At 35.9% G+C, this 24,037-nt stretch overlaps 3 protein-coding genes and 1 pseudogene across 4 annotated transcripts in view; 2 read left to right on the top strand and 2 right to left on the bottom strand.

The window, feature by feature from the left end:
* Positions 1 to 8,417, top strand: part of nudt5 (nudix (nucleoside diphosphate linked moiety X)-type motif 5) — a 72,900-nt gene extending 64,483 nt beyond the window's left edge. Inside the window, exons 1-10 of one of the 2 annotated variants that reach the window (XM_042721706.1) lie at positions 5,328 to 5,473; positions 5,611 to 5,711; positions 5,993 to 6,060; positions 6,258 to 6,310; positions 6,419 to 6,526; positions 7,121 to 7,216; positions 7,301 to 7,402; positions 7,527 to 7,535; positions 7,623 to 7,676; positions 7,771 to 8,417. In XM_042721706.1, coding sequence (XP_042577640.1) covers positions 5,661 to 5,711; positions 5,993 to 6,060; positions 6,258 to 6,310; positions 6,419 to 6,526; positions 7,121 to 7,216; positions 7,301 to 7,402; positions 7,527 to 7,535; positions 7,623 to 7,676; positions 7,771 to 7,880 — 651 coding nt within the window. In that variant the 5' untranslated portion in view covers positions 5,328 to 5,473; positions 5,611 to 5,660 and the 3' untranslated portion in view covers positions 7,881 to 8,417. Of the gene's footprint in view, positions 1 to 5,327; positions 5,474 to 5,610; positions 5,712 to 5,992; positions 6,061 to 6,257; positions 6,311 to 6,418; positions 6,527 to 7,120; positions 7,217 to 7,300; positions 7,403 to 7,526; positions 7,536 to 7,622; positions 7,677 to 7,770 lie in introns of those variants that run through there. The other variant, XM_042721707.1, reaches the window with a different exon arrangement.
* On the bottom strand, positions 886 to 5,188 carry cdc123 (cell division cycle 123 homolog (S. cerevisiae)). The gene is made up of 13 exons (XM_042721704.1): positions 5,029 to 5,188; positions 4,699 to 4,770; positions 4,557 to 4,617; positions 4,439 to 4,471; positions 4,259 to 4,354; positions 4,065 to 4,171; positions 3,884 to 3,932; positions 3,261 to 3,336; positions 2,645 to 2,767; positions 2,519 to 2,547; positions 2,231 to 2,359; positions 1,979 to 2,116; positions 886 to 1,261 (listed from the first exon to the last, which is right to left on the bottom strand). Exons 1-13 carry the CDS (start codon positions 5,100 to 5,102, stop codon positions 1,208 to 1,210), a joined length of 1,041 nt encoding a protein of 346 aa, XP_042577638.1. The 5' UTR covers positions 5,103 to 5,188; the 3' UTR covers positions 886 to 1,207.
* Positions 8,418 to 9,651: 1,234 nt separating the features above from the next.
* On the top strand, positions 9,652 to 19,093 carry LOC109066485 (annotated as a pseudogene).
* Positions 19,094 to 19,425: 332 nt separating this feature from the next.
* On the bottom strand, positions 19,426 to 23,366 carry LOC109066478 (unique cartilage matrix-associated protein-like). Its single transcript, XM_019083510.2, has 4 exons — positions 23,302 to 23,366; positions 23,125 to 23,223; positions 21,189 to 21,287; positions 19,426 to 20,059 (listed from the first exon to the last, which is right to left on the bottom strand). Exons 2-4 carry the CDS (start codon positions 23,198 to 23,200, stop codon positions 19,962 to 19,964), a joined length of 273 nt encoding a protein of 90 aa, XP_018939055.1. The 5' UTR covers positions 23,201 to 23,223; positions 23,302 to 23,366; the 3' UTR covers positions 19,426 to 19,961.
* Positions 23,367 to 24,037: the final 671 nt, after the last annotated feature.

The following is a 24,037-nucleotide window of genomic DNA, read 5'->3' as shown; positions in this document are numbered from 1 at the left end:
GCTGAATTCAAATGAACATCTTGTTTGTCCTATTACATTCATTTGAGTGCAAATACTTTGCAGTGAGAGAACTTTGGGGGAGAAAGAATATTCGGTAACAATATTTACAATAAGGTTTAATTGGTTAACTTTAGTTAATGCATTAAGAATCACACAAGTAACGATTAACATGTTTCAAACAGCATTTACTAATTTAGGTCAATGTTAATCTAATATATAATTATGCTACTGTTTTATGTAAAATTCATGTTAGCTCATGATTGATTTACTAATGGTAATTTATACAACTTGAAGTGTTAAAAATGTATTAGTATGTGTAATTCACCATTAATCAACAGCTATATATTTATATATATATATATATATATATATATATATATATATATATATATATATATATATATATATATTGTATCAACTAGCATTAATGTACAGAACCTTACTGTAATGTGTTAACAAATATTGTGGATATTGTGTATTCCTGTATTTAAATCAAGACTGTAATTAACATGGTTCCCAAATCTTTTGACCAATTAATTTCCATGTCTTTTTAATACATTTTCAGTCGTTTGTGATTACTAGATAAGGATTTTACAAATTATTTTATACAGGTTGCAGTTACACAACAATTTATTGAGATTAAAGTATTTTAAAGTATATGCCCTATACAAATTTATAAGTGTTTTAAGATTTTATTTTAATTTCCATTCGTTTTGAAGGCATAGGAATTAAAGTAAAATTTAAGAGAAAGTTTAAATATATTCCCATTACAGATTATTCCTGTCAACAAAGTTATGTAGTATTTGGCGCCCCCACGTGGATGCTGAAAAATCGGTTGAAAACAAAAATTATTTTGGTCTTGTAGAGATATATTTTAAGATGGTATAATTTACACAGAAACGTTTTTTTTTTTTTTTTTTTGTTATTAAAACTTTATTACTTCATAACAGTTTTAAATCTATTGCACTTTGAATTTGTGTATGAGCACTACTCCAGATAGACAGCATAAAAATGTCTTCTGCAACATAGAAGCTTGTATATTAGCGGAGCATTTGACAGGGGCTTTATTGGTAAGCAAACGTCCCATTATATACAGCAAGGAGCGCTTTCTACAAAGTTTGGTACCTCAATTTAATTTTAACCCTGAAGTAGCCAATCAAGATCTTCCAATTCAAAAATACAGGCAGGTCTATTCAAACAGGATTTACTAAGATTCATCCTCTTCTTCATCAGATGACTCCTCTTCCTGCTGACCCTTCTTCTGCAATTACAGAGAAAGGAAAGAAATAAGTGTAAAATCAGAAATAATGGCCAAAATAAAAATTCTAGTTTTAATTTGTAATATTTAAAAGGTGGTTCACCTAAAAATTAAAATCAATCAAAAAAGATTTAGAGAAATGTATCATTACATCACTTGCTCACCAATGGATCCCCTGCAGTGAATGGGTGCCGTCAGAATGAGAGTCCAAACAAAGCCCTCTATCCTTTTCACTACACAAGATGTTTATTGATGGACTGGAGTTGTGTGGATTACTTGTGGATTATTGTGATATTTTTATCAGCTGTTTGGCCTCTACATTTACAACCACAATAATCCACACAACTCCAGTCCATCAATAAACATCTTGTGAAGTGAAAAGGATAGAGGGCTCTGTTTGGACTCTCATTCTGACGGCACCCATTCACTGCAGAGGATCCACTGGTGAGCAAGTGATGTAATGCTACATTTCTCCAAATTTGTTCCAGTGAAGAAAAACTCTTCTACATCCAGGAAGGTCTGACTGGTGAGTACATTTTCAGCAAATTTTCATTTTTGGATGAACTATTCCTTTAAGTGACTCACTTGGGTTATTGAATGCAGAACTACTGCACATGTGAAAATATTCATAGTTTACATTTTAAAACAGGACCGACAACTGCATTCTGCTTTTTCTACAGAGGTCCTTGCCTCTGTTGTTCTCATCCCCATCTCACTCACCAGCTTAAGAAAATCAATGAGCTTATAGGCATCTTCCCCTGTGGTCAGGTCCAGGAAGTCTCGTGGGATTCTGTAGGACAGACATGGACTGGGCTGCACCGTGACTTCACTGGTGGTGTAACGGAATGCAGGTCCGTCCTCATAAAATACAAGATGTGTGGCATTAATATAGCAGCACATTTGACTTTTAAAATACAGGCAGTGCAATACATTTGAACAGTGTTTGATTTAAAATTTTCAATTAAGGACTACCTGCAGTGTTGTGTCTTCTTGCGTTTGACTGGCTGTGAGATGTTTGCCAGATGTTAGCTCCTCCCACGTGAAAAGCAAAGAGTCTGTGACTTCACCAAACGGGTTGAAGTCAATCAACCACACACGCCCCTTTAGAAAGACAAACTTGCAATTACTTTTATACTTGTTAAAGACTCAACTCAAACCTGTTTACAACAACAGGCTTGCATTGGAGATACATTTACAACCATACATTGCTATACACTTAAATGGCATTTAAATGTGAAATTTGCATTCATAGAAACTTACTGAGCTATCTCTGTAAACGTCCAGGACGACTAAAAAAATAAATAAAGAAAGAACATTATTAACACACGTATGTAACTTATTAAAAACAAGACAAATGTGTTCTGCTCTTCACATTGATACACATACAGTCTTCGTCTGGGAACCGGTATTGGATGTGATCTCTAAAGAATCCCAGTATAGAGGAGGAGATGCTGGCCTCTTGTTTGGCGATGTGCTGGTAATGTTGTGTGTAATCTCTCTGACTGATCGCTAAAAAACAGACTTGATCTCAGTATGTAGAAAAATAGTTTGAAATGTCATACTTCCATGGCATTACATGTAATGCAATACAATTAGGGCTGTCAAATGATTAATCACGATTAATCACATCCAAAATAAAAGTTTTGTTTACATAATATATGTGTGTATACTGTGTATATTTATTATGTATATATAAATACACACACATGCATGTATATATTTAAGAAGAATATGTTATGTTTATATATTAAATATATTTATATATAATATAAAATATAAAAATATAAATATATAAATGTATGTACATGTAAATATTTTCTAAATATATAATTTATGTGTGTATTTATATATACATAATAAATATACCCTGTACACATACATATATTATGTAAACAAAACTTTTATTTTGGATGTGATTAATCGTGATTAATCATTTGACAGCCCTAAATACAATACATCCATTTATTCACAAATCAGGTTAAAAAATGCACAATTTTCATACCAATTACTTTGTTTTCTTTCACAAAGCAGCGGAATTCCGCTCCTGGAATAAGCTCGCTCCATTTTCTCAACACCAACTGCACGAAATGAGTCCCACAGAATAACAAGATATTATGTAATAATATTTATTTATTTGGGAGATATTTAAGAGTTATTCATCAGGTTTCATTATGACATAATAATATAATGTATTATAATATAATATACACACTATTGTTCAAAAGTTTGGGGTCGGTAAGATTTTTTCATTTTATTTAATTTTTTTAAAGAAGTCTCTTATGCTCTTTTGCATTTATTTGAAAAAAAAAAATAATACAGCAACACTGTAATATTGTGAAATATTATTACAATTTTGCATTTTAAAATGCAATTTTCAGCAGTTATTACTTTAGTGTCACATGATCATTCATAAATCATTCTAATATTACTGCTCAAGAAAAAAATCGTATCAATGTTGAAAACCGTTTTGCTGCTTAATATTTTTAGTGCAAATTGTAATACATTTTTTCAGGATTCTCTGATTAATTGAAAGTTCAAAAGAACAGCACTTGTTTGGTAATATATAATATTGTATTTTATCATCTTGAGTATGTTTAGCCGTTTTTTTTTTTTTTGACACTGTACCTCATAGTTTATGGTTGGATCTGGAGAATCATCACTACAGTGGAGGAATCTGCCAAAGGAGGTACAAAATTATTACTTCAACCAAGCTGCTTTCTTGAATTTCTTGAGAAGAACGACCCCCCCCCCATCTCACAGAGCATGATGGGAACTGAGAATATCAGCATCTGTGCGGGATACTTACGGCTGTGTGAGGTCGTGCGTTATAAAATCTGAACTTTTGAAAAGGAGGAAGATGTCGCTTAGACTCTGACACTGTAAAGAACTGTTCAGAGCAATCCAGTTAGCATCCTGGGGAGGAACACATAAAGATGAAGGATATTGTGGGTATTGTATATTCATCTGTATGAATTATGATTGTAAGTCAAATCTTCTCACCCGAGGGGCGCTCCAGTTCAGTTTTGGGAAGACGCACCCACCTAGAACGTTTATTGCCTCTTGCACCTTTATGTTGAACTCTGGGAACTCTGGGGCCTGAAGAAGATTCGCACATTTTAGTACCTGCACAAGTGTATGACATCAGCTGTGCTTTGATTGGCTGAGAGGAATAAGACGCACCGTAACGGCTGTTGTGGTTTCATCATCAGTCCACTGGAAACCAAATGCATGAGATCAGGAAACCAGTTGAGTTGAGTTTTAAGAGATATCATTGTATTTCACACAACCACACACATACCTGAACGTCCTCCTCATCCGAGTCACTGTGATTGATCTGTGTTTGCGAACTGTTGTTCTCACTATAAACACAAACAATCAGATATTTATTCAACAACCGGGCATCAACAGAAAAAATTATTTATTCAATACCAAAATCTCACCTGCCAGAAACCACAAGTGTCCCGTCATCTAATAAATAATCGATTACATTTTGAGGTATAGGTAGAATCAAGCTGGTAAAAGAGAAAATAACTTAATGACAGCAGCACTGACATAACTATACTAACAGCACAGATCACTAAACAATCTCAAAAATAGTGCATCATTTTCCTACATCGTCCTATATATAATGTACTATAACACATCTTACAATTTTTGAATTTACAGTGATGTAATCCTATTATAATGGCATGGCTAACGCACGATTTTGTGAACTTCCTGAGTTTCCCCGATCGTTATATATTATCAGACTGTGCAGAAAACTCTCTTACCTCTTAATAGTGTGTTTCTTGAATAAAGGATACCAAACAGAAAACTGACAGTTTACAACCTGCTCTTTCTTCATGCTGCCTAAAACTTACACTGGTAATCTGCGCAACCTCAAAAACATTCCGGCATAACTATAGTACCAATAACTACAGTTCCGGTTTATAACCGTGCGTTGTTTTGAAATGAATCTGTATTTTAATACGTAAGGGAAGTTTGGGTTCAACTATATATTGTTTTATTTTATTAATTTTTTTAATATTAGTGGCCAGGTTGACAATATAACGTATACAACGATAACACGATCCACTGCACAAGGGGAGGAACTGTTTTAGCGGCACACGAGTAGGCAGATACTTATTGAACATGTGACTGACCACTTGAAAGAAAACTAACTAACGTTAAACTGGATAGTTTACTTGTGACTTTTTTGACATACCGATTTCTCAGGTACGTTCTCCACTGATTGAAACGACTTGGAATGATCTCCCGTGACTTTTTATGTATTAACAAGCCTAGCTGAAATAGAATGTGGTCATTATGAAAACATCATGCGCCCTGTAACCTAATTTCTGTTGTACGTGCAGAATTACTACAGCTGTTCCAGAGCTTAAACATCACTGAACTACTGCACAACATGAGCTCTCCGAAGAAAGCGACTACTGAACCTCATGTCATCAAAGAGGAGGTAAGAATCTCTTAAAGTGATAGTTCACAATTACTGTCATCCTTTCCTCATGTTAATCCAAACCTGAGTGTTTTTTTCCTATAGTTCATTTTTCAATGAAGTGAATGATGCCTGAGACAAAGTCAGAGTCAAATTGCCGTTGCATTGCTTGTTTTTCACAGAAAAAAATAAAATTGTATACAAAAGGGACAACATGAAGATTAATTTTCGTGCAAGCTAATGTAATTCTCATGTGTTAGTACAAACTTATGAAGTGTAAACTTATGAATAATGTGTTTTAGCTGATAGCGAGTGGAAAATGGTTGACGCTTGAGAAGACCACATATGTGGATCCATCCGGAAGCACCAGGTATTGATCTGTGATTGTATGTGAATGATGTGTGACCTTTGACCTCTGGACTGAGTGGACATGATACCACTGATTGGAATGATCTTGTTAATTGTTGCTTTCTGTCAATCAACCTAAAACATTGTGTGTGTGATTATTAATTAAAATCTGTAGGAAATGATCTGTATGCGTATTTTTGTGGAACTTTGTCTCCTCAGAACATGGGAAACCGCAAAGAGAACAACCCGAGTCGCCAACATTGCAGCTGATGGTGTGTACAGTCTCGTGCACTCTTATTTGAATTGCTTTAATGCGCTGTAATTATATGTTTGGACGTGATGGTCCCTTACAAAATGAATATGTTTGGATTAATTTCAAGGTGTAGCAATCATAGCCCTTCTGAAGAGGACGCTACATAAAGACTGTGTTGTAATGGTGAGGCAGTTTCGTCCACCCATGGGGTGCAACACACTGGAGTTTCCTGCAGGTCTGTGTCTGATGATGATATAACATATAATATATATCATATAATAGCACAGCCCTGCATCTTGAAAAAAATAAAAAATCTGCTGATTTACAAAAATATTACCTAATTTTATTTATAACAAGTTAAAAAAAAAACAGTAAAATCAGCTTTAATGCACTAATAAAAATAAAAGAAGTCAAATGTGTCTGTTTTAATGATAAAACTAATTATTTGAAATGTATACAATCTGCAAAGGAGTGAAAAGTGGAAATCAGGATTAGGCATAAAATAGTGTCTTCAGAATCATTCATATGTTTGAAAATCAACTGAGAATGAAAGAAAGTGTAATCTGGCTCAGAGGAAGATGGGAATCATATCTTTTTGCCAGTTTTTCTGTTAATTAAGGGATAATATGAAACCTCTCCTTACAAATTGGTTGTCAAAAGTAAAACTGCTACGAAATGGTTCATATTTTGTGAGAAAGTGTTGACGTGCTTGAGCAAAACAAAACACTATTTTTTTTAAATCAGCACCCCAAAATTAGTAAGAAACAGGTTGCAATTATGATGCAGTGTACTGTGTTTATTGATCATTCTCTGTGTGTGAATATTTCAGGTCTGATAGATGACAATGAGACCATTGAAACTGCTGCTTTGAGAGAGCTAAAAGAGGAAACGGGTTACAAAGGGGAGGTGGTGGGCGTCACTCCAGGTACAGCTGCTGTAATGTGTGTGCATACCTGACAAAATGTATATAAATTTGAATATCTTAATGTCTCATTCCCATGTCTTTTAGTCACATGTTTAGACCCGGGCTTGTCTAACTGCACCACACAGATGGTGATGGTACATATCAATGGAGATGACCTTGAAAATATAAACCCCACTCAGCAGCTGGGTGAGTGAAGAAGCATCAGGAAGCACTTTAGTATTATTTTGATCACAGAATAATGTCCATATTGTGTTTTAAATTATTGCTAAGCAAAACTTTCTTTTTTTTGGTCTCCATTGTGCACGTTTAGGTGATGGAGGTATGTATTTGTTTAAAAAATAAATAAATAAATAAAGTCACCATTGTTCTTCTTTTTCCTAAAAGTATGTTAATGTTTGTCTCTTAGAATTTGTGGAGGTTATTCTTCTACCTCTGGATGAATTTCAGCAAAAAATTGAAGGTGGGTGATCTTTTTGTGGAAATCTATCTAAATTTATTTAGTATGATTTTTATTCAGTATGTAAGGTTTTGCTTTGATGTTCCTTCTTTTATAGAGCTGCTGCAGAAAGAGAAAATAGTGGTGGACTCCAAGGTGTATATTTATGCTATGGGAATGTCGCAGGCCTTCTTTAAACCCAGAGAGTTGCCTGTGCTGAAGCAGTGAGATGCACAAATCTCTCACCTGGAACACACTAAAGACAGACTGACGTGAAATCTACCAATACTTGACCATGGCCTTAGTGTTTTACAACGCTTGCCTCAACATTCCTAATAAACTAACAATACTTAATTAAGAGGTATTCAGTGTTTGCACAGTTTTACAGTTTATTATTAAATATATAGGAACTTACCAAACATTTTTTGAGTATGTCCTGTCTGATTTTGGCCTGTAATAACAAAAGAAATCCATAAAAAAAAAAAAAAAATATTTATAGGTCATACAGTAAGTGTCACAAAAGACTCTCTCTATAGGAAAGGTACTTTGTATTATGATCAGAACTTGGAGTAAATCTGGTAAAAACTGATTCAAAAGGGTATTTTTGATGTACTGTATCTATGTATTCACATACGGGCATCCAGTTGTCTACAGGACTGCAATACGCAGGTCATTCTAAAACTTTATGCTGGAGGATGCATATGCAATGTTGTGTACCTGGATAACTGTATTAATTTTTCTAATAAATTTGACAGTTTAAATTTTTGCATTTGTTTGTGGTTCTAACTTGTTATTGTTCCTGTAGATCTTTATATGTGCACATATTTAATAAGAGTGTAGTCCAAATAAATTGCCAAACACAACTCTAGATTTCTTTCTTTAGAAAGAGTTTATTGGTCGAATGCACGTCTTACAATTTGATGCATACATTTATAGGCTAATTTACATGTAATGAACAAAGAAATCAGTTCAGTATAGTTATGTACATTATACTCGTATAAACAGTTAACAGCTAATTCTAAATATATAATGTATTTATATTTTTGTAGACTTTATAGTAGCTTACAGTAACTAATTTGATTCATCATTTTAGATAGAAATTTCACTTTTATGAGTCTACCAAAGCAAAATCTAAATTAAAATTAATCTTTGAATCTTTCGTCAAGAACACACCTCAGGAACAAACAATATTTTTGACTGGAACAAATACAGCGTGGATTAAAAGTTTTTGCGATAGACCAGACCTGAAAATGTAATAAAAAAGCGAAAGATTTTTTTGTTGTTTTGTTTTTAACAAAAGCTTTACGCGTAATTATTATTATTATTATTATTATTTTGTACAACTGTACAAACCTATGGTACAAACTAGCTTTATCTTAAACACGAAGTTCTTCCGGAAAAGTGACGTAGTTCCGCGGTTCTGAAAATGTAAAATTTTTCGCGCCATCTTTGAAACAAACAACAGTTTGTCCGTCTGGTCCTATGGTCCAGCACAGAGATATTTAATCGCTTTCATTTAAAAACATAGCGAATAAAAGCAATCGAAATCAGAATGGCAGGTAAGCTCAGCAGAACATCAGTACACATGCTGGGCTAGTTTATTACTCTTTTGAAGTTCCTACAGTTCCTATATAATAAGTTGAATATATTGCTTAGTTTGTCTAGTGCTGATTTCGCTCAAGTTTAAGTTCTTTTGTAGGCTGTTATTGCTTATTGCCATACAGTTTTGACTATAGTATATTCCTGTACTTTATCTGATCGTATATTTTATATGTATATGTAGTATTAAGTGTGTAGCACAGTCCACGACAGTCAACATTATACTGATATATTTAATCAATGTGCATTATAATATTTTATATGTATTTATATGGTATATTATATTTGTAATATATATTCTTACTAAATGTTATATATTGTAAACTTGATGACATCTATGTAGATTTTGTAACATTTAGTAATACTGTACTATGTTATTCACTTGAATGAATCTGCGTTCATGTCTCTGACATCAGAGGAGGAGAATCTGGACATGTTGCTGTCTTTATTTGCGGAGAGTTAGAGCCAGGAACAGGAGACTGACGCCGCTGCAAAGGGCAGTGACAATCTAGATGACCTCTTTGATGAAGATGATGACGGCGATCCCTATATTGAGCCGGAGGAGGAAGAGGAAGACGACGTGGCGCCTGGGAAATCCAGCTCAGCTGAAGGGGACAGTGACTTTAAGTCAAATGAAGATCTGGAGGGTAAAGCTCAGTAGTTTTTCTAGGCTATATGTGCATATGTTGCATATATATGTGCAGCCAGGTTATGCGTGTGTTGTTGTGTACTGATCATGAGTGTATTTGTCTTCTAGCTGAGCTTAAATAAATGCAGCGGAAGATGCAAAAACTGCAGCAGCAGCTAGAGGCCTCACAGAAAACCAGACAGCCTGAAAACAAACCCGTCCAGAGACAGACGAGCACTAAATTTTTAACACCACCTCAGGGGGTTTCGAAAAGTCCCCCACTGACACGACGGCACGGCAATGGCTCTCCTTCATCAGATGTCACAGCAAAGCTGAAAAACAAGCAGAGGACGGCCCACCAACCCAAAGCAGGTGCTTGCTAGAGTGATTCTTTTTGATTTCAAAAATAGAAACGTTCGAAATCTATGAAAATCATATGAGCTTTTAATTAAACATTTTTTGGGGGGTAAACAAGCCAAGAGTATGAACAACTGCCAGTCTCAGCCAATAAGCGACAAAAGTAAACAGCACTTTAAAGTCACCGCCCCCTCTCAAGACTCCTCCCTCTGTGCGTCAGGCTACGCCTCATTCATCAGTCAGTCAAGAAGTTGCTGTGGAAAAGTTCTCAGGCCTTAGACTTAGGTCAGTGGGCTTGTTGAAATGATTAATATTCCTCTAATTGGTTTAATTTTATGGAAATACATTGTTTAGTTTATTCTAATATGCTGATTTGGTGCTCAACCAAAAAAAAAAAAACATTTCTATGATACTGTTTTTGCTGCTTAATGCTTTTGTGGGAACAGGGATATGCTACCATTCTAAAGTTTGAGGTAAATAATATATGTATATATATATATATATATATATATATATATATATCTATATATATATATAGATATATATATATATTATATATATATATATATATATATATATATATATATATATATATATATATATATTTTTTTTTTTTTTTTTTTTTTTTTTTTTTTTTTTTTTTTTTTTTTTTTTTTTTTTTTAAATGTTTTTTTTTTTTTTTTTTTTTTTTTTTTTTTTTTTTTTTTTTAAATTTTGTTTGTTTTGTTTTATTTTTTTTATATCCTTTTGAAATTTCTATTCAAACTAAGTATTCTGAAAACTATCAAGTTTACACAAAAATAACTTTTAAACATTAATATCAAGTACTGTAATGGATCGTAATTGAACAGCATATTAGACTGATTTCTTAAGGATCATATGACACTGAAGACTGGAGTAATGATGCTGAAAATTAAAATGCACAATATTACTGTTTTTACTGTATTTTTATCAAATAAATGGAGGCATGGTGAGCATAAGAGACTTCTAATTAGACATAATTATTCCAGACATTTGACCAGTAGTGTAAATATGTATTTGAGATTTATTTCTCTTACTATAAAAAAATAAAAAAAACGCAATATTTTTATATTTCCCTGTAGGAATCCACGTCTGTCTTCCAAGTGACTATTTGCATCCTTTATAATAACTGATTGACTGGAACTAAAACAATATTTAATTTAATGTTACAATAATGTTAACTTGATTTATTTTGAAAACATTTCATTAAAATTGACCCTTTTTACTTTTGTTAAATTCCTGATCTTGCTGTGAAAGATTCAACTGTGCACCTTATTCCACAGAAAAACATTTTACATGAATTGTTCATTAAAATGTAATATCTTTTTCTACCTCTCCAACAACTGTCATATAGAGACTCTTATACTGTAATATAAAGCAAGAATACCAGTGTTGTTATAGCAAATTATTAAAAATAATTTTTGGTAATTAAAAATAATATAATAATAATTTAAGGTCGTTTTTGGAATAAATTAAAGTTGCCATATTAAAATAAAATTAAATATCAATATCCTTAAAAGCTCATTAAAATGGAAAAAAAGTATGTGACAAAATAACCAAATTTAAATGAAAAATATAAAAGTAAAAGGTGATTCCAAATGTTAATACTGTATATACAATTATAAAGTATAAATAATACTAAAGTAACAGTATATAAATACTAAAAATGTTCATACATGACCCCTTTTTAAATCCAAGTAAAACAGGTTGAGAACAGCATTTCATGTTCATGTTAATGACAGTAATGTGGTAAATGTTTGTTTTCTCCAGCTCTGCCTGACAGTGGATCACCCACAGAAGGTCCTTATAGTGGGAGAAGCCATGGACTTCGGCACTTGCAAGGCTAACAAGAAGAACGGAGACTCTTGCACACAGCTAGTCAACATGGTGAGTCTCCAAACATGTCCAAACATCATGCTTTACTGCAGTAATTCACAGTCAGCCAATTCATTATTACTGTTTGCTTTTACAGTATGAATGCCAGTACTGCCAGTATCACATTAAAGCCCAGTACAAGAAAATGAGCTCGAAGAGATCGGGGCTTCAGTCCAGCTTCACAGGCTCCGCCCCTGGCAAAGGAAGGGGAAGGGGCAGTTTGAGGGAGCGCCTGTGCCAATCTGATTTCCACTATGGGGGCATGTCCTCGCTCGCCTGTGCGCCCTCAGCGTGAGTTCACTGCCTCTTTTTATGACCATCACCTCCCTTTAAATGCATCCGAATCCTAAAATTATTGCATGAATCTTTTATTTCAACAGGTCTGCCCCACAACCAAAGAAAAAACCCACTATAGAGTCTGTTTTGGCATCCATCCCAGCTAAGAAACTTGGTAAACTTTTTTTTTTTTTTTTTTTTTCCCCAAATGTACTGGTGTTCATGTTGTCTAATCAAGTCTTACTTCATGTAGTTCTGTATTCAGGTGAAGTGTCAGGCTGTTCAGGTGACTTCAAAGGCCTGATGTCTATGCCGACACCTGGAGCGCTTAATATTAAGAAACACTTAGGACAAGCCAAGAATACAGGTAATTTTAAAGGGATTATTCATCCAAAAAATTGACTTTACTCACCCTTATGTTGTTCCAAACCTGTAAGATAACTTCAAATCTCATTTACGCTTGTGTATATATTAAAGCATAGACCATCACGCTAGATTTGACATCAAACACTGTTGGTTTTCATGCATTTTATGTAAATTGAGCGCTACTGGTTGCACTTCTATTAACTATGAAAGTTCTCTGAATGCTGCAGTACTGTTTTGGGCCAGCAGATGTCTGCCGAATGCCACCCCACAATTGTCATCCAAAGAAATAAACCGAAAGCAAGCACATTTGTCACTGGAATATAAGCAGGATTTTTGTGTGTCTATAAGTTATACAAATTAAGGCCTAAAAAGGTACTAAATCAGAGCTGAAAGTCATGGCATTAAAGATAGATATGTATAAAAACCTGTTTTCCCTTAGACAAAAGTAGTTTTTTTTTTCTGGGGTTTTTTTTCTTAGAAAACAAAAGACTTCTTGTTTTTTATTTTTGTCATTTTGCTTTTCAAGTGAATGTATCTTTATTTAAAAATCACCAGACATTTCCACTGGAAAACAAGATGAGAGTTTTCTGCATAAACTCTCCGTTGTATCTTCATAAAACCAAGAGAAACCCTGTGTATGGCCTCAGTGCATACTAATAATCATGCAAATTTAATCTCCAACTTGCCTTTATTTAATTTAGCTGTTGCAGGATCTTCAGTTCAGTCTATATCTGCGTCTGACCTTCTCAAGCAGCAGAAAGAACAGCACCAGGAGAGAATGTTGGCTCGAAAGAAGAGGGCAGAAGAGATTCAGAAGAGGCGAGAGGCAGTTAATGTTGCTTTAACTACTGATTGCATTTTTTTGCATTACATTTGGAAGCTGATACATTGTTTAGTGTTTCAGTATTGAGTTTTTGGGGGTGATAACTTCTGAAAACTGTAAAACCTTTGTGCTTATGATCAAGAAGACCTTTAACCTGTCGCTATAGAATATGTTCTATAAATATGAGCTCTTCTCTACCCAGGGTGCTCCAGAGTAGTGCCCTCCCAGCCCAATGTAAGCAGGGTTCCCTTGCTCTCCCCAAAAGCTGCCTCAGAGGTTCCGAAGGGGTCGCCTGGCTTCACGTCCCGTCTCTCAGGCCCTCCTGTGCCCACACTGGGCCGTGGCTTTTCAGAAGGAGACGACATCCTCCTTGATCCGTCTCAGCCACAAAGGTACTGTTTTGGGAAAGTGCTCCATCATCTGGTAAACAGTATTTTAAATTTCAGAACATTTTGTTGTAGTGTTTTTTTTTTTGTTTTTTGTTTGTTTTTTGCTTGTTTGTTTTTCAAATTGGAGTTTTATGTAAAGTAAAAATATTACTAGTAAAAAGTAGAAAAAAATGCATTAACTTCAAACTATTTACTCAATTAAAAACAACTTAAATTAAATAGTTTTAAATTCATTAACATTAAAAGGTTTTAATGTCATATTAATAGTAAACAAAAAAATTAAAGACATTTGTACTTTTAAAAAAATTATGAATTAATTTGTATTAATTTTCATATATATATATATATATATATATATATATATATATATGTATTTTTTAAAACTAAATATTTTTACATTTCTTTTTTTTGTATCAAAAATTACAATAAGAATAAACTGTTGCAGTGCATCTTTTAATTTTCTCTTAAATACAAAATCTGTTACTAGAGTTGTTAGTTTGTGTTTTAATACTTTATTATAATTTTCCACGGACCCCCAGCAATACCTTGCAGCCCCCTCTGGGTCCCTAGTTTGAAAACCCGCGATCAAATTGACGCTTTCAGGAAGAATACTAGCACAAACATTAAATTTGTTTATCATATTGTTTATTTATAAAAATGTTTATAATATTGTTTATTGCTTAGTTGGCGGCAGTGAAGAAACTCCAAGCTAAAGGCTCAGTCATGGTTAAAGATGACCCGAATGCTGTAAAACACAAGCGAGCCAACAGCGATGACATCGCAGATAGAGTAGAGCGAAATCTCTCCACACCTAAAGGTATAGATATTCATATCAGTTTTATGACCGTTCAGAGTCTTGTACTATCGGGGGTAAAAGGACCTACACTAAAAAGTTGGAAGACCCGTTTACTTCCATCGACTCAACTTCATTGTGGAAAGGGCTGAGAGCCATCACAAACTACAAGACACCATCCCCTGCACTGAGGCAAATCAGCGACTTGCTAACGACCTGAATGAGTTTTATTGTAGATTTGAAACCCCCCACACCCATTCTGACCATCTCCCTACAAAACCGTTAACACCTCCTGTAATCCCCCTCTCCCCCCTCCTGCACTTCAAATCAGTGAGGATGATGTGCGCCAGGTCTTCAGGAAGAACAAAAGAAGAAAAGCACCAGGCCCAGATGACGTTACACCAGCCTGTCTGAAAACCTGTGCTGACCAGCTGGCCCCCATCTTTTCACAGATCTTCAACAGAACTCTGGAGTTGTGTGAAGTGCTTTCCTGCTTTAAATGCTCCACCATCATCCCTGTTCCAAAGAAACCCAAAATAACAGGACTTAACGACTACAGACCTGTGGCTCTAACACCTGTCATCATGAAGTCGTTTGAAAAACTGGTTCTGGCTTATCTGAAGGACATCACTGGACCCTTACTGGACCACCTGCAATTTGCTTACCGAGCAAACAGGTCCGTGGATGATGCAATCAACATGGAATTGCACTTCATCCTGCAACATCTGGACAAAACAGGGACTTATGTGAGGATCCTGTTTGTGGACTTTAGTTTGGCTTTCAACACCATCATCCCAACAGCCCTCCAGACCAAACTGACCCAGCTCTCTGTTCCTAGTAGTGATGCGCGGGTCATCTCATAACCTGGGGACCCCGCGGGTCGGGTTGGGGCGGGTAAAGAAATTGGCACTTTATTTGCGGGGCGGGTCATTCAAAATAAAAAAAAAATCCATGTATGTTGCGTGCAATTCTCTATAGCCTATATTAAATATTTGGAATATATATTTTCATATTTTATTAGGTCCTTTGATAAGGTTACAATATGAAGGTCTACGTAGCAACGTAACTTGCGTGATGTCCCCGATGCACAGGTCGTCTCATAACCCGCGGACCCCGTGGGTCAGGTTGGGGCGGGTAAAGAAATTTAACTTTATTTGCGGGGCGGGCTGGGGCAGGCCAAATAATTTCATAAAAGTGGGACCATCACTAGTTCCTAGCTCTATCTGTCAGTGGATCACCAGCTTTCTGACAAATAGGCAACAGCTAGTGAGACTGGGGAAATTCATGTCCAACAGCTGCTTCACCAACACTGGTGCCCCTCAGGGATGTGTTCTCTCCCCACTGCTCTTCTCCCTCTACACCAACGACTGCACCTCTAAAGACCCCTCTGTCAAGCTCCTGAAGTTTGCAGACGACACTACGGTCATCGGTCTCATCCAGGATGGTGACGAGTCTGCTTACAGACAGGAGGTTGAGCAGCTGGCTGTCTGGTGCAGTCTTAACAACCTGGAGCTGAACACTCTCAAAACAGTGGAGATGATAGTGGACTTCAGGAGAAATCCCCCTGCACTCCTCCCCACTCACCATCATGAACAGCACTGTGGCTGCAGTGGAGTCATTCAGGTTCCTGGGAACCACCATCTCTCAGGACCTGAAGTGGGACAATCACACTGACTCCATTGTTAAAAAGGCCCAGCAGAGGTTGTACTTCCTTCACCAGCTGAGGAAGTTTAACCTGCGACAGGAGCTGCTGAAACTGTTCTACTCAGCCATCACTGAGTCTGTCCTGTGCACTTCCTTAACTGTCTGGTTTGGTTCAGCTACAAAATCAGACATCAGAAGACTACAGAGAACGGTTCGGACTGCTGAAAGGATTATTGGTACTCCTCTGCCCACCCTTCAAGAACTGTATACATCCAGAGTGAGGAAAAGGGCTCAGAAAATCACTCTAGATCCCTCACATCCAAGTTACCCCATCTTTGAACTTTTGCCATCTGGTCGGCGCTTCAGAGCCGCAAATACCAGGACAGTCAGGCACAAGAACAGTTTCTTCCCCCAGGCATTCTATCTCATGAACAGTTAAATGTTCCCCACTTATGGAATAAAAATGTGCAATATCCTTATATTTATTTGTTACTCCTCCATCCTAGTACATCCCTGCATCTTACTCAATTCTATTCCATTATCATCTATAGCACAACTGTTTATACAATTTATTTGCAAATTTTTTTATTTTATTTTTTGTCTGTGTGTTGTTGTCTGTGTAATGGAAGCTTATGTCACTAAAACAAATTCCTTGTATGTGCAAGCATACTTGGCAATAGAGCTCTTTCTGATTCTGATGATTGACTGGTTGCTTGTTTGTTTTACTCTGTGCCACTTAATCTGCTAAAAACACATCTACAGTGTCAAATGAAAATTCAACTGGTGAGGAGGAGGAACCAGTTCAGAAAAAGAGGCGGGAACAGCTAGAGTACATCCAATCGGAGGAGTTTCAGCGCATCCTCAACGCCAAGTCCTCAAACTCATGGATGATGGGAGAGGTGTGTATTTTGGCTGAACATTAGTGCATGTGTGTTTTGATATGAATGTCAGTGCTTTTATATATGATGATGTCACAGTGGGTTGGCGGAGCTTGCGGTTGTTTTGAAAGCGTTCGGCGTGATCTGTCCAGATGGCTTTATTTGATTTGGATTCTGTGGTGTTTCTTTTGCCACATAGTCATGTCCCATTGGAGTGTGCTTGCATGTTTGATAAAATATCTTGCGTCTAGATTGAGGAGCGGGCCATGCAGGAGTATTTTGAGCCGCTGGTGCAAAAAGAGCAGATGGAGGAGAAGATGAAGAGCATCAGGGAGATGAAGTGTCGAGCCGTCACCTGCAAAACTGTAAGTCAACAAATTTGCAACTAAAGAGATTCAGCATCCTCCTTTATGCTGAGTAATCCAGTTTTTCCAGTGCAAAACGGGTCAGAAAAAGCACTGGATGCATTTTGAATTTCAAGTGGCCCACTTGAAAATACCTACAGTGTGTCTCATTCAGGTCTTCATGAAAACAGAATGATTTCTCCTGCATCATTAGTAGCTAATCAGTATTTATTCACAGCAAGAACCAATTTTGAACATGATTTGTGACATAATACCTCAATAAATGTTGTTCACGAGGAATGAAAGGCAAACAGACCTCTCTAAGATGCTAATTAGATAATTATGTGGTTTTGGACTGATTACACCTGTAAACCACGGCCTGTTTATGCAGTTTAGTTCATGAGCCCTTCTCGCCCGCAGTGTAAATACACCCACTTTAAACCAGCGGACTGCTGTGTGGAAGGGAAACATGACTACCATTGGCATGACGCCGTCAAACGCTTCTTTAAATGCTCCTGCGGGCAGAGAAAGATCTGCCTGGCACGGATGCCACATGGAGCCTGCAGGTGAGGGGATGCGGCAGTACCTTTATTATTTGTTATATTTTATAAAAGACGTTTGATAACATACTGGCAGTTTAATACTTAACTGTTAGATTAATATTTGTTATTGCATGTTGTAATAACATTAATTTCATTTTCTATTTTAGCCATTGTGGCCTTTTTAAGTGGGAAAGACACGGCATGTTAAAGGTACACTTTTTTTTTTTTTTTTTTTTTCATTTTTTATTACTGTTCTTGTAAAGTTTTGATCCACTTCAAATGTTCACTACTGTGTGTGTGTATATATATATATATATATACACACAAAATATACACTCCACTTCCCAGTGTGATTGCATTATTTTATTAGATTTTTTCATTAAATTTTTTATTGAAATTAAAGTTATTCAAGAATTTATTAGTGTAAATTGAAAATGTTTTACAATTTGGATTATGTCTTTAAATGGCATAATTATACGAGCATGTATTTGGTAACTAGCTCCAGTTTTGACATGTCTCTCATTTTCACAGGAGAAAAAGGGATCCAGAATAGGAGGGGAGCTACTGTTGCCACGTGGAGAGGAACAGCCCAAATTCCTCAACAGTCTGAAGTAGAGTCAGCTGTCCCGTGTGTGGCCTGAGCCCAATCTCACTCAGAAGAGGAGGCTTCTGTGTCTTCATAATCAGAAAGTAAGAGTGAAGGGGCATCAGCATTACATTTGTGTTGCTCAATGTTAAATCTGTTTGTAGTACCTTGATGTTTGTCTGTTGTCTATATATGTTGTCTTAAGAAAATCTATCAAGCCTTTTTAAATGTAAATATTCTTATGTACTGTTATTATTTTAATTGTGAACTTTTATATCAACCATGTCACCAGGTACACCAATTAAACAATACGGAGTGAAGTTGCGATGTTTTCTAGACTTTCTGTGAACGTTCTCATATTGATTTGACTGGAGGGACTGGCACACATGCTAAATCTTGTCCATCTCCCAGCACGCAGTGATATTTTAAACTCTATTACCCCTGTCTGCTCTTCTTAAAGCAGTAGGAGTGGCAGGAAGTTGTTCTCCTGTCAGTCAGGTGCATGTGAGATTCGGTTAGCGGCACCGAGACTCAGGAAGGTCGATAAATCTTTCTTTCCACTTGTTTCTTTCTCCCTCATTTTCCCATCTGTCTAAGCTCTCAGCACAGGAATGCCACTCCGTTGCCAGCAAATACTGCCTTGGAATTATGATCCCGTCTGTAAGGCGCACACAAACCTCAGCTTTTTTTATTATATATACACCGTATTTATGAGTTTACAAGATGTTGCAATATACGCAGAAGATGTCGGGTCTTTTGCATTTTTTCTTTTATTGGCCTTCCCTCTTTTATAAATCTGGTGGGTATGTTTTATATCGAATCCTCACTAATGTGGAAAATCAAAGAAGCTTTAGTCACACAAGAGTACAGAATGAAAGTTATTAAAAAGGGAGGTCAGATGACAGCTGAATGTAATTACTGAAGAAGGAAATGGGTTGCTATTGGAAAACAGCTTAAAATCACAAACTAATCATGAATGTTTTGATAAAGAGTCCAATAATAGAGTAAAGATAAGCAATTACAACGGGAGGGGGAGGGGGGAGTCACATTCCAAACACACAAACCCTTTTATTATACATGTATTAAGCTTTAAATCTATAAGTGCTTAAATGTTGTGAATAATTACATAATGTAATGAAAGTATCCCTCAAACGATGGTTATCCACTTTCTGAGGCATTGCACGGGCCTCAGACATATTGGCGGTGGTAAGGGTATCGTGGGTATTGCCCATCATAGTGGAATTCTCTCCACTGCTCATTCTTCTCTCTGGTCCTCTCGTACTGTTCTGTTGATACAAAGACAGGCAACAGCTGGCGCTGGATCAGTTTCTCAAAACAAAAGGTAACCGTTTTTTTAAAGGAACAGCTCACTCAATGGCAAATTGCTGAAAATTCACTCTCTGTCAGGCCATTCAAAATGTAGATGAGTTTGTTTCTTCATCTGAACAGATTTTGAGAAATTTAGCATTAGCTCTTGCTCAACAAAGGATCCTCTGCAGTGAATGGGTGCCGTCAAAACGAGAGTCCAAACAGCTGATAAAAACTTCATAATAAAATTAATCCACACCACTCCAGTCCATCAGTTAACATCTTGTGAAACAGAAAGCAACAGAAACAAATCCTTCATTAAGAATTAAGTTTTTGTATTCAAAGTGTTGCTTCTGGCTGAAATTTGAGTCCATAATATTACTTTGTCCAATGAAAAAGCTATCTTGTCTAGATCAGGAGAGAAATATGCACAGCTAAAGCAGTCCAAAACCTTGGATTTTGATGTGAGGACAACAAGGGATGGACACTTTCACTAAAGAACACATTATTTAAACCAGTTAAACTGTTAAAAAGCCCTTTAGAAATTGATTGTTTCTTGCAAACTGGCAGCTTTTTGTTTCACAAGACATTAACTGATGTACTGTAGGTCACGTGGATTTGTATTGTGATGTTTTTATCAGCTGTTTGGACTCTCATTCTGACGGCACCCATTCACTGTCTGCAGTGGATCCATATGTGTGCAAGTGATGTAATGCTAAATTTCTCCAGATCTGTTTTGGTGACAAACTCGTCTACATTTTGGATGGCCTGAGGGAGAGCAAATTTTCATAAAATAAATGTTGTCTTTGTGCTTCCAATTATAATAATCATCAAAAAAGAATTCTGTGCTCAGAATTCTGATTTTCACATTTAAATTTAAACTACTGCACCAAATGTTCTGTTTACCTCCAAATCAGTTAAGCAATTTAATGTCCCCAGTCTAGTGTACTGGATCATAATGCTGTCTAAGAGGCTCATAGGCACTGCTGTCATCAGCCTCTTATTAGTCCAGCAGTCCTGTCTGTGAACTGTATCCTGTAGAGGGTTTGATCAGCATGTTTCTCTTCTCTGGAAGCCAAGATAATCAAACAGGGAGATCAGTCTCACCATCGCGCTCCTCCTCTAAATAGTTCTCGTATTCGTTGTTTTGTTCCTCTAAGTGCTCTCTCCTTCGCTCGTTTGCTGCCATCTTCACCCTCTGCTCTGCTAAAAGATAGTGAAAAAGGTGTAGATTTTTAGCATACAATGATGACATGTAAATGAGATACTATTTTAAAATATTTTTGTTTTTTAAAACATTTTAAAATGTTTTTGCTTATCCTCACCAATGATCTTCCAAAAATACTGAAATATTGTGAAATATTATTACAATTTAATATGTGTTTTCGTTTTATTATATTTTAAAATGTGATTTATTCCTGTGATGTCACAGCTGAATGTTCAGCATCATTACTCCATTCCTCAATGTCACATGATCTTTCAGAAATCATTCTGAAGTGCTAATTTGCTACTTAAGAGACATTTCTTCTTATTATCAGTGTTGAAAACAGTTTTTTTTTTCAGGATTCTTTGAATCTCAGTAGAGTTTAGAAATGACGAGCTGATCTCAAAATGAACAAATATCGGGTGCAATTGCTTTGGGATTCCATGAAACAACTATACATGAGCAGTTAAGCATCTTCTATCCTTGCGATCCTGCACATTTTCGGTTGCTCTCATCTCTGGAGACATCCTCAAAAGCTCCAGACCCTAACCCTAACTCCTATAAACCAGCCGACAGCAGCTCACAGATATCAGCAAATTGGATGCCAAAAATAATCTAGATTTCGCTCTCTCTTTCTCCATTGTGAGGGAAGTTTAGCTCATGTCTGCACATTCCAGTCTCGAGCCCCAACTGCTTTAACTTCAACCTGCAGTGTCTGCTCCTGCACCATCACACACACTGCTGACAATTTAAAATACACTTCAGTAAAACTTTTCCATGCCTTCACTGCTGCAATCGTATGCTGATGCAGTGTCCATATGTGTGTGTGTCTGTAGGAGAGAGAACACTGCTCCATATTGTCCTGTTGGACCTTCTAGCCCAATGTTTTTGACTCCGAGCTTCCCACTGTCCAAGATAATATTCAAACATTTTTCCTCTGGATTTTTTTTCCCACTTGGTGAATAAATTCAAATAGTTGTTCATGGATAATTTTTTGACTCTAGCCAAAATTTTAAAAAGGTAATTGTGTCTCTTTATCTCACATTTCTGAAGTTTTTTTGTAACAAATTTGATTTTATACCAATTCTGAGGAAAAAAATCTCAGAATTGGGATATAAACTCAGAACTTCGAGATGTAAATGTTTTTGCTTAATTCTGAGGGAAAAATTAATTGAGATGTAAACTTAGAGTTAAGAAGAAAAGTCAAAACTCTTGAGGTATAAACTCAATTGTCAGAAAAGAATCAGAATTCTGAATTTGTATTTATTAATTTTGACCTTTTTCTCCTTGAATTGAGAGAAAAAAGTAATAATGAAAACTCACAATTACCTTTTTTTTTGTATATCTTTGGCCCATGGCAGAAATAAGCTTAAGAACTGTATATTCTTAAGTATATATATATATATATATATATATGTGTGTGTGTGTGTGTGTGTGTGTGTGTGTGTGTGTGTGTGTGTGTGTGTGTGTGTGTGTGTGTGTGTTGAGTGGGCTTAAGAAATTTTCTAGTTTTTTTTTTTGTTGTTGTTTGTTTGTTTTTATCACCATCATACAATGGAAAAAAAAAGTTGTGTGAAAAAAATTTCACTGAGAAATTGATAAAATTTCACATTGAAAAGCCTAGTAACATTAAATTAAACTTTAAAGTAGAAAGACATATTTTTTGTAAAATGTAAATGTACAATTTAATGGGAGATTACTTAAAGTTGACTTTAAGCTCTTTAATTTTTAAACTACATATTAGGAATGTAATTGTTTCTTCGTTTTGATTAAACCTACAAAGATAATGAGAAAAACAGAGCTGAGATGGGGAAAAAAGGACAGTTTTACTGCACTCACCATAGTACTCTTCATAAGTTCTTGGGGATCTGCGACTGCGTTGTTTGAAGAAGTTTGAGGCATCAGATGCTGGCATGAAAACTCGTTTAGATGCTCCTGCTAAAGCAATGGAGTAAGAGAAGATAAGAGTGTGTGGGAGTTCGATTTGTAGTGCGTGTGTGTGTGTGTTAAACTCACCTTGAGCTTTACTGTCTTTTACATCTTTAACAGCTGCACTTTCAACCCCGGCCAACGCTAAAGAGAAAGAGAGTATTCTTTTCACTGTTCTTCTGTCAGGTCTTTAAGAATCATTTTTTAAGACCATAACGTGTGTGTGTGTGTGTGTGTGTGTGTGTGTGTGTGTAATGTGGTTCATAGTTATTCTTTGTATAAAGCACATGAAATGAAAGTTAGCTTAGAATACAAAAAAATACCATGACATTACCACAGTTTTTAGACATGGTACCATAATTGTACCTACTGTACACATTTTGGACATGTGTCCTAAAATACCACTGTATATGAGTGTAGTAATCATTAAGTACCCTGGTATCATAAATCAAACAATACTTATATATATATAATAGTAAGAAGGATTGTGCAGAAACATTTTGAAACAGACTTTGTTTTTTTTTTAAATCAATATTTACAGCATAAAATTTATTTAAAAACATCTAAATGAGTTGTCATGGTCTTCTACTGTTTTTTTTTTTTTCTCTATTAATTGGGGGGGAATTTTTTATCAAAGTATTGTTTGTTGGTAGTTGGTAATCAATTATTATGATGAGGGTGGTGGGCAGTGTTGTGAGGACAGTATGAGTCCCAGCCATCCTTCAGAAGATGAGTGTGTCTTATCCAGGTACCAGAACCACAGCAGAAAGTCCTGAGACCTGAGAGAGAGGGAGTGTGTGTGTGTATGTGTGTGAGAGAGAGA

Source organism: Cyprinus carpio, chromosome B4 (genome assembly GCF_018340385.1).
Source record: "Cyprinus carpio isolate SPL01 chromosome B4, ASM1834038v1, whole genome shotgun sequence".
Lineage (NCBI taxonomy): Eukaryota > Metazoa > Chordata > Actinopteri > Cypriniformes > Cyprinidae > Cyprinus > Cyprinus carpio.
This window is presented reverse-complemented; position numbering and strand designations above follow the sequence as displayed.